Source organism: Cavia porcellus, unplaced genomic scaffold (assembly GCF_034190915.1).
Source record: "Cavia porcellus strain 051 isolate PalLab524CR breed Dunkin Hartley unplaced genomic scaffold, mCavPor4.1 scaffold_49, whole genome shotgun sequence".
NCBI lineage: Eukaryota > Metazoa > Chordata > Mammalia > Rodentia > Caviidae > Cavia > Cavia porcellus.
Genome location: NW_026947532.1, coordinates 5,001,859 through 5,014,924, shown reverse-complemented (window position 1 = coordinate 5,014,924; position 13,066 = coordinate 5,001,859). Strand labels below are relative to the sequence as shown.

At 59.0% G+C, this 13,066-nt stretch overlaps 1 protein-coding gene across 1 annotated transcript; it reads right to left on the bottom strand.

Annotated features, from left to right (window-relative positions):
• Positions 1-243: 243 nt before the first annotated feature.
• Positions 244-9,584, bottom strand: Ptges (prostaglandin E synthase). Its single transcript, XM_003470944.5, has 3 exons — positions 9,364-9,584; positions 7,480-7,562; positions 244-2,598 (listed from the first exon to the last, which is right to left on the bottom strand). The coding sequence occupies exons 1-3, from the start codon at positions 9,490-9,492 to the stop codon at positions 2,349-2,351; spliced, it is 462 nt and encodes a 153-aa protein (XP_003470992.1). The 5' UTR covers positions 9,493-9,584; the 3' UTR covers positions 244-2,348.
• Between the last annotated feature and the right edge of the window lie 3,482 nt (positions 9,585-13,066).

Sequence of the window (13,066 nt, the reverse complement as noted above, 5' to 3'; positions counted from 1 at the left end):
AAAAATCCTACCCAAATCCGTTTTATTTTAAAAAGAAAAGAAAATCCTACCCAAATTGGAGCCCTCCTTTCTGAGGGCACTGTATGGACCACAAGCCTTACAAATAGATGGGCGGCAGGGCCTGTCGGTGGGCGCCTGCAATCCCAGCACCCAGAAGGCTGAAGGCAAGAGGCTCTCTGCAAGCTCAAGGCCAGCCTGGCTGCCTAGTGAGACCCTGTCTCAAAACAAAAACACACACAGCTATTGTCTTGAAATTCTGTATCATAGTTTTTATTCTTGTTGTTTTTAAAAAAAAACTCCTAAGAGTCAGGACAGAAGCCAAGGTTGCTTCTGCTCCACGGCCCTGCCTGCTCCTGCCAGCGCCAATGCGAAGCCTCTTGTGCCGCCAGAGGCCGAAGCTGCGGGCAGCGACCGGCCGGGGTGCCGCGGGGGCTCCCGCCCAGGCGCGTAACCTGAAATCCGGGCGGCGCAGGTGAACGGAGGCCCCCGCGGCTGCACGCACCCCGGACCTCTGAACGTCCCAAGCACCAGGGCACTGGGTGCCCCCAGCCCAGCCCAGCCCCTGCACAGCAGCCACGGCCCATACTTCCGGTGCCCACACCGCGGTCAGGGGGTGGTGGCCAGCTGCGGGGTCTGCGGGGTGCGGAGCAGGGGAGCGGGCGCTGGGTGCCAAGAAGGCCCCGCGCTTGGGGCTCGGGACGGCAGGGGGCGCCCCGCACCCGCGGTCCACCCGCGCACCTGCCCTACACCCCCCCCCCCCCCGTGCCCTGGCGGCCAGACGACGCCCCCAGGCATTCGGGGGTGTGGCTGTCCCCGGGGCCGCCTGGCATCGCATAGCCACCAGGGGGCAGCGTTGCTGCGCCGGACCCCAGCCCACTGGCACGCGGGGGGGGGGGGGGCGGGGGCGGCCAGGGCCCCAGGCAGGCAGGGCCAGTGCGCTCCACCCCAGCCCCAGCTTCCCCAGGCCCTTGTTTCCGCAGTACTGCGGGTGACCCCAGGCCCTCGCATTTGACTGTATCCCCGACACTTTTATTTTCTGTACAGGATATTGCTAAATGCCTCCAGCTTGAACTCACCGTTCTTCTGCCTCAGCCTCCAGAGTGGCTGGAATTACAGGTGACCACCACGCCTGGCTAACAGGACCAACAGTGAGGCCTGGCGTCCCTGACCAGCACCCTTCAGCCCTGTAGTCCTCCAGAGGTGGGTCCATCTGGTGGAGTTAGCAGGGGGTCAGAAAGGGACCGTAAACTTGTTGTGAACCCCGCGGTCCTGCGTGTGAGCTGCCCGTGCTCAGTCTGAGCTCCCAGGCAGGCCTTATTGTAAAAGCGGAGCTGGTGCAGGTCGTGGCGGCACACACCAGCCATCCCACCATTCAGGAGGCTGAGGCAGGAGGATCTCCACAGTTTCAAGCACAGTTGGCCACAGTTCTGAGTCCCCCTGCAGAGCAGCATCTCCCTGGCCCTGGTAGGAGGCGGGTCCAGGGCCGAAGCAACTGGTTACTGTGGGACTTGGCATCCAGTTGGTGACTGGGTCCTGCCACTCTGGCGCCAGGCACCCCAGCAGAAATGCGGGGGGCATCGGGCAGCTTGGGCGAGGGTGACAGCAACACAGAGCCCACAGGAGGCTGCTGGGGCACAGTCCTTGCTGCTTAATGGGGTGCTGGTCTCAAGCTGGGCATCTGGGGCACACAAACACACACAGAGCCCCCGCGAGGCAGCCCATGGGGCAGAAGCTGGCGTCCTGGTAGTTGGGGACTCTGTACCTATTGTGCCCACCTGCAGCCCGGAGCCTAGGGAGGAGGACACAGACTCATCCCAGTACCAGGGGCAGGTGCCACGAAGAGCAGGGGAGAGGCTGGGGACCTCAGGGGACGCCACTCTGTCCAGAGGCTGCCACAGTGCCTGCGAATCCCAGGCCAGCCTTGGGTGGTTCGGAACCCTGAATGAAGACTCCCCTGACTCTTCTGACTCTTGGGCAGGGAAAGACAAAAATGTGAGTTTCATACTCTGCTTCTTCCATTGATAGAGTTTTTCCTTTTTTTCTTCTTGGACAGCCTTACTATGCAGCCCAGGCTGGTCTCTGCTCACCATCTCACCGGGTGTCCCAGGCTGGGCTCAAACTCCAGGTGACCCTCCTGCCTCAGCCTCCCCAGGGCTGGGATTTGGTTTTCTATCAGTCCTGACAATGGGCCAGTTTATCCGGGAACCCAAGATAGACAGACAAACAGACAGACAGACATACTCACACACACACACACACACACACACACAGTCTCCTGGGCCCAGAGGCTGCCGGGGAGCCAGGACAGCCCGCCCTGGCCTGTGGGTCTGGTGGCTGAGAGTCACGGGTCACAGGTGGTGGGCCGCTTCCCACAGGATCTGCAGGGCCATGGAGGCGCAGGGCAGCTGGGCCACGGTGTAGGCCACGGAGCGCACGGGCGCGCGCAGTTGGCCCAGGTAGGCCACAGTGTGCAGCAGGCGGCCCAGCAGGAAGAGCAGGAAGTGTGCCCAGGCGGCGGCGGGCGCGGGGCCCAGGAAGCAGTAGACGAGGCCCAGGAAGAGGAATGGGTAGATGGTCTCCATGTCATTGCGGTGGGCTCTGCAAGAGCAAGGGGGCCATCAGTCAGAGCGGCCCACCCCAGAGCCTGGACTCTGCCCTGAGTCCGCGGGCCACTGGGCACCCACGGCTCCGTCCCGGTCCCTGTGTTGCAGAGCCGGGGCAGTGGAGCTGGGGAGGCTGAGCCCCCGCTGAAATGCAGAGGCAGCACACTTAACCCAGCGCTTGGTAGGCTGAGGCAGGAGGATCGCTGTGAGTTCCAGGCCAGCCTGGGTGATGTGGCTGGATCACCCCAGACTGTGGGCCTGGCTAACCCCCCCACCCCCTGCCTGTGGCTTGGTGGCTTTGTTTAAAGCAGTTGAGCAGGCACTGGGGGAGCTGTGTACAACCCGGCGAGATAAACGTAAACAGGGCAGTGAGAGGGCAACTCGCCTGCACTGCCCAGGCTCAGTGCCCGTGTTCCTGTGACCCCAGCCTGGGGGGAGCTGGGCCCCAAACTCCAGCCGAGCAGATGCCTGAAGCCATCATTGCCTCTTTAGTGCTGGGATAAACAGGAACAGTGCCAGGGCCTGAGCCCTGGACAGAGGCTTTCTGGGAGTGCAGGCATCTGTGAGAGGTGTTCAGATGGCCAGCACAGGGCCTGCTCCTCCAGCCCAAGGGGAGAGAAATCAGGGGTGGGCCACAATGAGGGAGGAGGATAGAGTACAGCAGGGCCTGGTGCACGTGGCACCCAACACTGTAAGGGCCTCCACACAGTGACCAGGGTGGGGGCGCTCAGAGAAGGAGACAGCTGTGCTGCAGGCTGAGTGGGGAGAAGCCAGCAGGCAGCTGTGGGGGCGCTCCAGGGATTGGAGCTAGCCATGCAAAGACCCTGGGTCAGGAAGGCACGATGCATCGTTCACAGGGCAGGGAGAACCCTGTGCTACAGTGCAGCATGCTACAAGGAGCTGGAATCTGTTGAGTGTGTAGGAGGACAGTGTGTAGGAGCCAGCAGCCTTCCCCACTGGGGCCCTTCCCCTCTGTCCCCTGAGACCAGCACCCATCTGCCTTCTCCCTGAGCTTTGTTTCTTTGTCTTTTTGAGACAAGCTCTCTTCGTGCAGGCCAGACTGGCCTTGAGCTCACTCTGTAGCCCAGGGTCGCCTCCAACTTGTGGGGTGATCCTCCTGTTTCAGCCTCCTGGGTGCTGGCATGACACGTGTGCACCACTGAACCTGGCTGACCTTTTAAGAGCGAGCCCACGTTTAGGCAGCTGCGGTGACAGAGGAGGCACAGACACCTGGCCAAACAGACGCCAGAGGAAGGGAGGAGGAGCAGCAGCCTGGCTGGAGGAGGAGAAGGGGGAGGAGGAGGGGCCTGCAGAGCCCCGGGGGGCGGAGCTTCCTGGCTCCTGCCACAGCGGCCCGAGGCTCGGGTGTCACCTGTGAGGGTGGCCTGGCCTCTCCCTCCTTCCCTGAGCCACCGTGGTGCCTGGGCCACAGTGCATCCCGGGACACTCGCTTCTCTCCCTCCCTGCGGCCTGAGACGCGCAGGGAGTCACGTCCCGGACACTCAGCGCGGTGTCATCTGTAATAACCCCTCTTTAAGGAAAAAGCCACCCAAAGCGTCGCCGGGACCAGACTTGCCCGGCCGCCCGAGGCTCAGCGCCCGCCCGCCCCTCCCCACCCCCACTACAGGTTGCAACACAGCTGCGTCTTCCTGTAGCAGGTGACAGTGGTGAAGAAAAGGGGACCCACGGTGAGGCGGGGCCAGGCAGGGTCAGGGGCTCTCCCCACCCCCCACCCTTCCCGTTCCCCACCCGCGTGGCCCATTTCCTGGAATCCGGGCAGACACAGCGGGCAGCAGCCCTGCGGAGGCAAAAGCAGGAGCCAGAGAGTAAAGGTGCCTGGTTGGGCGGGGGGGGGGGGGGGGGGGGAGGTGGCGCACACCTGTCGTCCCGGCACTCAGGGAAGCTGAGGCAGGAGGATCCCCTCGAGTTTGAGGCCAGCCTGGGCTCCATAGTGAAACTGAAACGGGACACTGCACAGTCTAGACATTCAGAAGTGCTCCAAAGTTTGGGTCTAATGCTCGCCTTCCCCCTTGGGGACCCTGGGGTGGCCCCCTGCCAAAGCTGCAGATTACCACGGGTGGTGATTGGTGTTGTGATTCGCACCTCCACCCCAGGACCTGCGCTTCTGGACAAGCAGCCTCGGCCAGCTCCACCCTGTACACCCGGACCTGCTCCGGCTTGGTTTCCCCAGCCTGAGTCCTGCTTCGGGGCGAATTTATGCTTTGGAACCAGAGAACTGAGGCGTAAAAACTTCCTGTGTGGAAGCGATTTCCAGGGGGCCCCAGTGCCTGGGAAACTTTGCTCTAATATTTAACTAATTCTCCCCCCAGGCTCCCTTCTCTGTCTCCATCCAGCTCTGCAGACAGCAGGCTCTCCCAGGCTCCTCTGCACCCCAACTTCCCACAGAGTTCTGGGAGATCAGGTGGTAGAGGGGGAGCCCCGGAAGCCATGCTGTGCCTTGTACATAGTAGGTCCCCCGAAAGTTCCCCAGAGCAGAGCCAAAGCAGGGTTAGATAAGGAGTGCTCAGCCGGGTGCGTGGGCCACACCTGTGATCCCAGCACTTGGAGGCTGAGGCAGGAGGATTGCCTCCAGTTTGAGGCCAGCCTGGGCTACAGAGCGAGACCCTGCCTCAAAAACAAAACACACTAACAAAGCCGGTTCTGGGCACATGCCTTGTGTGCAGGGGGGTGGGAGGCTGTGGGGCTGCTGCAGGTACATGAGGAAGAGCCCCAGAGCAGGCGGCACTGCCAGGACATGCCCTGCCAAAGCTCCCGCAGCCCCGCCTGGGGCTCAGACAAGCACAGGGGAAACCACTGACTTTGTTCCGAGAATTGAACTCAGGACCTTGCGCTTCAGAAGGCTGAGGCAGGAGGATGGGTTTGAGGCCTGCCTGGGCTACATAAGGAGACTTTGTCTCAAAAAAAAAAAAATCTTTAGTATTAACCCTGCTTTTGCAATTATCAGTTTCTGACAGATCTCACAGCTGTGTGTGCCTTACGAGGTACCAAATTCAGGGCCTTCAGACTGAGTTACATCCCCAGCCCCTTCTTACACTTTTTAATTCCTGATATGCTTGAGACAGGGTGGGCTCAAACTTTCTATCTTCCTGCCTCAGCCTCCTCCCTGAGTGCTGGGATTTCAGGCTTGCGTCACTGCCCCTGGCTCACACAGTCATTGTCTGGGCTTTTCTTAAAGGAAGTGTCCAGCTGCGTAATTCAATCTGGCCTTGAAATCACTGTGGCACCCAGGATATCCTCAAACGCACGGTGATCCTCCTGCCTCAGCCTCCCGAGTGCTGGGGTTATAGGTGTGTGCTGCCACACCAAGTTTCACATGGCCATAAAATCTTCTTTCTTGGTGTTGAGGACGGATGGAACCCAGGGTTTCAAACATACCAGGGCAGCACCCTGCCCCACAGCCCAACCCAAGGACTGTTTGAGTTTTGAGTAATATTTGCCAGGTGGAGTTCGCCTGAAATAAATGTTCACTTGGGGAGATCAGAGCCTCGGCCTGGCTCCCTCCCGTCTCACACACCTGACCTTATCAGGTTTACACAGAAGACAAAGGCGAGATGGAAATGCTAGCCGGGCTCGGCTCAGCGGGGTTTCCCCTTCGGCTCTGCTTTCAGCGTGACCCAAATTGTCTGCCCTGACTTTTATAATAAGAAAAATAGTTTTCAACTGCCTGGGGCATGGTATGCATTTGAGAAGATTTTCCACTCTACTCTGAACAAAAAAATGCAAAGTTGCCAGGCGTGGTGGCTCATGCCTGTAATCCCAGCACATGGGAGGCTGAGACAGGAGGATCATTGGGAGTTCAAGACCAGCCTGGACTACATAGCGAGACCTTGTCTCAAAAAGACAAAAAAAAAAAAAAAATGCAAAATATGAAACCAGGCGTGGTGGTGTGGGCCTGTAACCCAGCTCTCTGAGAGGCTGAGGCAGGAGGGTGGCAAGTTCCAGCCCAGCCTGGGCAACTGAGCTAGTTAGTGTGATCCTGTCTCAAAATAAAACATCATAAAGGGGCTAGGGATGGAGCTGAGTGAGAGTGAAGACCTTGGGTTTATGTGTTTTTTTGTTTTTTTGAGACAAAGTCTCACTATGTAGTTCAGACTGGCCTCAAATTCATGGTGATCCTCCTGCCTCGGCCTCCTGAGTTCTGGGCTTACAGGAGTGTACCACCATGACTGGCCAGGGCCCTGAGTTTAATGCCCAGTACTGAAAAAGAAGAAAGAAGGAAGGAAGGGGAAAGGAAAATGTGACATCACCCTCCCTGTGGCCTGGGCAGGTGTCCACCCCACCTGTGACCTCCCATTGAGCCAGCAGTGACCAGGAGGCCTCACACAGCTGCAGCACATCTGGGCGCACGGCAGCAGAGGGTGCCTTGCAGTTTCCCTTCTTGCACAGAAGGCAGGGGACAAGGGTGCAGAGCTCAGCAGAGGGGACCGGCGAGGCTGCTGTGGGCCCCTGCACAAATGCTACAGCCCCAGGCCACTCTGTGGTCCTGTGTGGAAGGAAAAGAGACTGGATGGTAACCATGGAGGATGACAGAAGGAGGCAGCCGGCAGTCCTGGTCCTGAATTCAGTTCCCAAGACTAAAATTAAGCAGGCCAGGCACAGTGGTGCACACCCGTGATTCTAGCACTCGGGAGGCTGAGGCAGGAGGATCCCCGTGAATTCGAGGCCAGCCTGGGCTGCACAGGAGACCGTGTCTCAAAAAACAACAACTACAAAATTACCCAATGAATCATTAAAACAGCCTAAGGGGATGCAGAGCACAGAGAACCTCACCATCCTAGGCCCTGGGTTCAGAAGACCCACAGGAGAGGCCCCGGCCAGGTCAGCACATCACGGCCCCCAGCCTGCCCATACTTGCCTGAGACACCGCTCCACGTCCGGGTCACTCCGGCAGAACTGGATGCCACCGTGCCTCAGAGCGTCCTCAGGGTTGGCAAAAGCCTGAAACACATCAGTGCCCGTTACCACCGGGAGAGGCATGGCCAGCCCTGTTGTTCCATCCCTGGAGGGTTCCTGAGTCCAGGCTTCTGGTGAACTCCCTCCCCGTCCCGCTCTCCATCTGGAGGGGGATCAGCCTGTGACTAGGGGACACAAGAACTTCCTTTTCAGAAAGAGAAGGTAGAAGCTGGGCACATATGCACTCCTGTGATCCTCATTAAAGCTGATGCTTCCACATCAGCCAGGGGAAGTGAGGAACTGGAACCACAGCACAGGCAGCTGCAGGAACAGCATGTACAAAGGCCCTGGGGCCAGGAGAAGCTGTGTGCATTTGATGCTCCCAACTCAGGAGCAAGGGACAGGGGCCTGGGATGAAGCTGCAGGGCCAGCAGGGGTGCCAGAGGCATCTCAATAATTTTGCTTGCACTGGGTGTTGTGTCACACATCAATAATCTCAGCATTCTGGGAGGCTGAGACAGGAAGATTATAAATTCTAGCCCAGCCTAGGCAATTTAGCAATTTAGCAATATCCTGTCTCAAAAAAAAAAGTGAAAGGACTGCAGATGCAGCTTACTGCTTGGCCTCAGTCCCTGGTACCTTAAAAAAAGTACAGCTTGGAGCCAAGCATGGCGGTCCACGCACTTCATCCCTGCTCTCAGGAAGCTGAGGCAGGAGGATCACTGTGAGTTCAAGGCCAGCCTGGGCTACATAGTGAGTTCAAGGCCAGCGTGAACTAGTAGGGAGATTATCTAATAAAAAAAGAAAGGAAGGAAGGAAGGAAGGAAGGAAGGAAGAAAGAAAGAAAGAAAGAAAGAAAGAAAGAAAGAAAGAAAGAAAGAAAGAAAGAAAGAAAGAAAGAAAGAAAGAAAGAAAGAAAGAAAGAAAGAAAGAAAAGAAAAACGAAAGAAAGTCAGCCCAGCAGGTCACTTTCTTTCTGTCTCTAAATTTTAGTCCAAGGGAATTGGCCGGCCGCTTAGCACCTGGCCCCCAAGGCAGGTGGGAGCACTGGAGGCTACCCCTGACCTCGCACCTGGCTGGGGTGCTCCCCAGGTGGCCTCTCCGGAGATGAGAGGTCTCAGCTGCTTCCAGGACTGCGCGGGAACAGACAGCTCCGCCCGCGCAGGGCATCCCAGTCCCAGACTGCCGGCAGCGGTCAGGGTTAGTGACCTCCAGGCATCGGGGCGAGCAGCAGGGCTGGTCCAGCCTAAGTCTCCACCCCGGGGCCCACCCTGCGGGCAGAAGTGGCCGCACCTCGCCTTGGAAAGCGCGAGCCGACAAAGGTGCGCCTTTCCGGAAAGGGCTCCCCGAGACCTGCGTGGGGAAGCGCACGGAGCCTGGGCCGCTGCCTGCCGCGGAGGCTGGGGTCCCGCACACCCGATCCTGCTGCAGCTCGCTGGTCCCCAGCCCGCCCGCCCTCCGGCTGGCTCGGCTCGCCGCCGGAGTTGGGGGATTTCCTGCGGGGACCCCGGTTCACCCGGCACCCGGGTGACAGTCGCCGGAATGGGAATTTCCACTTAAAGTCTCTCGATTCCCGCTGGGCCGGTTTCCACTGCACCCAGAAGCTGGCACTGGGGCCTCCCGGTCGGCACCAGGTCGGCAGGAGGCGTTGGATTACTGGGTCCCCAAAACCCCCCTCCAGGATCTGCGGGACCCCGGGGCCAGCGCCTCACTGGTGTCCTGCAGAGCCAGGCTCACGGGGCGCCCGTGCTGAAGCCGGGCGTGCACCCCGCCAGGCCCCGGCCCGGGCCCCCCAAGGGGCTGAGCAGGAGGAGCCCCGGGCTCGGCCGGCCGGGCTCGCGCGTACCTTCTTCCGCAGCCTCACTTGGCCCGTGATGACGGCCACCACGTACATCTTGATGACCAGCAGCGTGCTGCACAGCAGGAAGGCGGGGAGCACCCGGCTGTCCACCGTCGCCAGGCCCGAGGGAGGCATCGCGGCTGCTGCTCGGCGGGACAGCGCGTGTGACCGTCCCGGGCGGCCTGAAAAGACCAGTAGTCGGCCACGGGCGGGGCGGGCGCAGTGGAAGAGGCCGCCCCAAGCTCCCGCCTTCTCCCCGCCCACCCTGGGCCTCGCCGGGCCCCTGCTCTGGGAGGATGAACCCGAGATGCTGGGAGGGGCACAGGACAGGGTTGGCAGCCTGCACCGTGCCTCCCAACTCTGGGATGCTGAGCCAGGAAGGTCGCCCTGTTGCAGCCCAGCCTAGGCAATTCAGGGACCTAGCAAGACCCTGTCTCAGGGTAAAATGGCTGGGGGTGGGGCACAGCGGGAAGCCCAGGGTGCAATCCCCAGTGCTGTGGGAAACAGAGTACACAGGGGGCCCCTCGCATTCGCGGGGAACAGCTAAGCTGGGCCCTGGGGGGGGGGCACCTCCTGGGCTGGGAGGTGCATTTCAGACATCTTACCTCCAGAACCCCCGATAGTATTCTGCGAGCTTCCAGGTGGCCCTGGGGATGGGACTTAAGGCCTCCAGGATGCTTGGCTAGTGCTGACCCTCTGGTTACATCCCTGGCTCCCTCCTCCTTTATTTTCACTCAATAAATTGCCCAGGCTGGCAATGAACTCGCAACTCTCCTGCCTCAGCCTCCCAAGTAACTGGAAATACAGGCACACAATACTTGTGCCCAGCTATTTGTGTTGTTTTAAACACTAATTTTATGTTTTTGTTTTGTTTTTAACAACAGCCATAAGAAACCAGCACACTGGGCTGAGTTTGGTGGTGCAGGCCTGTAATCTCAGCACCCTGGAGGCTGAGGCAGTAGGATCTTGGTGAGTTTGAGGCCAGCCTGGGCTACACAGTAAGTTCAAGTCCAGGCTTGAACTGCATGGCAAGGCCAGGCTCAACAAAATAACGAAACAAGTCCTTCGGTGAGGCAGGGTCTGGAGGCTGTACAATCACCAGCACCATGCACCAACCCAGCCCAGGAGGGACCCTGAGTGTCTGGGGTCCCCAGAATGTCGGTGCCACGGTCTTGACATTTTGAACCAGGGAGTGATTTCTGGAATGGGGCCTGGGGTGGGTGGGAAGCGTGTGGACAAAGAGCTGATTCTTTCCGATTATTCCTCGGAGGGACATGCAAGGAATTTCCCAGGTTGTCACGGGTACAAGCCGTGCCCCCCCCCCTTGCAATCTCCCCCGCCTCCACCATCTGCTGAAGCCTGCCAGTTAGACCAGGGCCCAGCCAGGAGCTTAACCCTGCTGTGATCTGTGGCCAAGAATTTCAATCCCTGGAAATGGCCTCGATGTCCTGGGGTGGTGGTGGCAATGACGGCCATAGAGATGTTGCTTGTCTCAAAGCTCCTGCTGCTTTCTCCTTCAGGAAGGAGAAGAGGGTACAGAGGGCAAGAGAAGGCCCCGTCAGTGTTTCCTGCGCTGCCTGGGTCGTGGCTGTAACGCAGAGTCACGGATCAGAAGTCACCGAGCTCGGGCTCTTACATCTGGTCACTTTACTGTCTTGCTTTCAGACCACGCCATGCAGGAAGCCCCGGAGGAGTGATTTCCCTCTCTCCGCTGGCCAGCTCTTCTCACTGGCCGAGCCTGGGGACTTCCGAGGAGACCAGGGGGGCAGAGGCAGCGCCCCACCTCTGCAGCTGGCTCCTGAGCGCTGGGGGTTGGCTGAGGTTCCCCCAGCCAGAGGTGGGGGACGGAAGGGCCACAGTGGCCATAGCCCCAGTGACCTTTCATAACAGAGGGGGCCGCAGTCATGAAGGACGGTGTTTATGAGATGGCGGGAACCCCCGGGGAGATCAGTTCACTGAACGAAGCTGCTTCTGGTCCCCTGCTCATTATTTCCGCCCTTCAGAAAATCGGGGCTTGTTTTCCAGCGACTGCACCCCTATGTTGGCCAGCGCCCAATCACAGCCCTCCATCCTTTTGGCACCTGGTAGTCATGTGACTCGGGCTGGCCAATCACAATGTTAATGTTCCTGGCATCTGGCCAATGGGATTAGCCCAAGCAAGGCCCATTGAGGCTTCCCTGGAGTCCCAGTCCCGATGAGGGCGTTGACCGCGGCCCCTCCTACCGCGGCCCCTCCAGTCGGGGATGGAAACTTGAATTTAGAAGTGGACGTCCACCTAGTGACTCATCTAACGCTAGAGATCTAGGAGCTGCTTTTTCTGCTAAACAAAACGTCCGCCAAGTCACATCCTTCAGCTGGGCACAGGCCATGACTGCAGCTTGCTGGGCCGAATTAAGTGAACATGACTTGGATTCTGTCCCTGCAACTAAAAGAACGCAAGCTAAGAGGACGCCAGCTCCGACGGCATCCCAGGGCTGGGTCCTGGGTCATGACTCCTCAGCCTCTTCCTGTACCTCCTGCTGGGCACGGCCCGCAGCTGTGTCTCCTAGGCAGGGGGGCCATCTGGGACAGGGGCCTGCTAATCCTCTAGGAGGCAGGGCGAGTGCAGGCCAGATGCTCCCCTTAGAATAAAGGAGGAGAGCAGGCATAAGGGTGCATGCCTGGAAGCCCAGCACTCCGGAGGCTGAGGCAGGAGGATTACTTTGTATCTGCTGGGCCAGGAATAGGAAAGATGCATTTGAATTTAGTTTGAGACGGCTAGCAAATGCACACCTACATGTGCACATACGTACAGACACGGGTACCTAAACCCTGCAGTGGGGGCACAGAACCAGAAAGTTCCTGGTGACTAGAAATGGTGGAAGCTGCCCGGCAGCCAGGCTCCTGCCCAGACTCACAAGCCCAGCCAGGCCCCTAGTGTTCCTCAGGACACAGCCCTGGTGGCTATGAGGACGAGGCCACCCAATCAAGGACAGCAGCCAGATGTCAAGGGCAGTGGCCGCAGGGCACTGGGCAGTGTCTCCCGCCAAACACTGGGCTCATCGTGGGTGTCAGCAGGATTTTCTTTCCAGTACTGGCCATTGACCTGCAGGGTCTGGGGATTCAGCTCCACATGCAGGCTTTTTGTTGTTTTATTTTTAGACAAAATCTCACTAAGTTGCTTAGGCAGGACGTAAAATTGCAGTCCTTCTGCCTCAGCCTCCCAATGGCTTGGATCATAAGCATCCACTGCCACAGCGTCATCACCAGATTTAAGGGAAGTAGGATCCATGCGCCCATTGCAGGGATGTGGAAACTGAGGCTGGGGAGGTGGTTGGGTTGGCCCCAGCTCCACAGCTGGCCTTCTGTAGAGGGGGACCCTCTGTCCCAGACACTCATGCCCAAGCACCTGCCATGCGCTGGATATCGGGAGGCTGCTTGGCAGGTGTAACCTCGGCTCCAAATTCATGGCTTCCTAGGCCGAGAAAGCAGGTGAGTGCTGCCTGTCTCAGGAGAGAAGGACACAGGTGCCTGATGCCAGGTCCAGGGGTAAGGGAGCTTGGATCCTGGGCAATGGAATATTTCTCAGCCAGCAAGAGGAAGGGGGTCCTGATCTCAATATGAAGTAGGTGAGCCTCAAAAGCATTCAACTGAGCGGAAGATGCTGGACTCCAACTCCACTTGCACAGGTTTCCAGGCGACTGGAGCTGTGTCAGAGTGTGGGACTGGT

Excerpts from the sequence above, each read along its gene's own strand:
- Ptges (XM_003470944.5), bottom strand. The coding sequence starts at position 9,492 with ATGCCTCCCTCGGGCCTGGCGACGGTGGACAGCCGGGTGCTCCCCGCC. Across the intron at positions 7,563-9,363 it reads AAGTGAGGCTGCGGAAGAAG|GCTTTTGCCAACCCTGAGGA; the intron begins GTACGCGCGAGC and ends GATGTGTTTCAG. Across the intron at positions 2,599-7,479 it reads GACGTGGAGCGGTGTCTCAG|AGCCCACCGCAATGACATGG; the intron begins GCAAGTATGGGC and ends TTGCTCTTGCAG.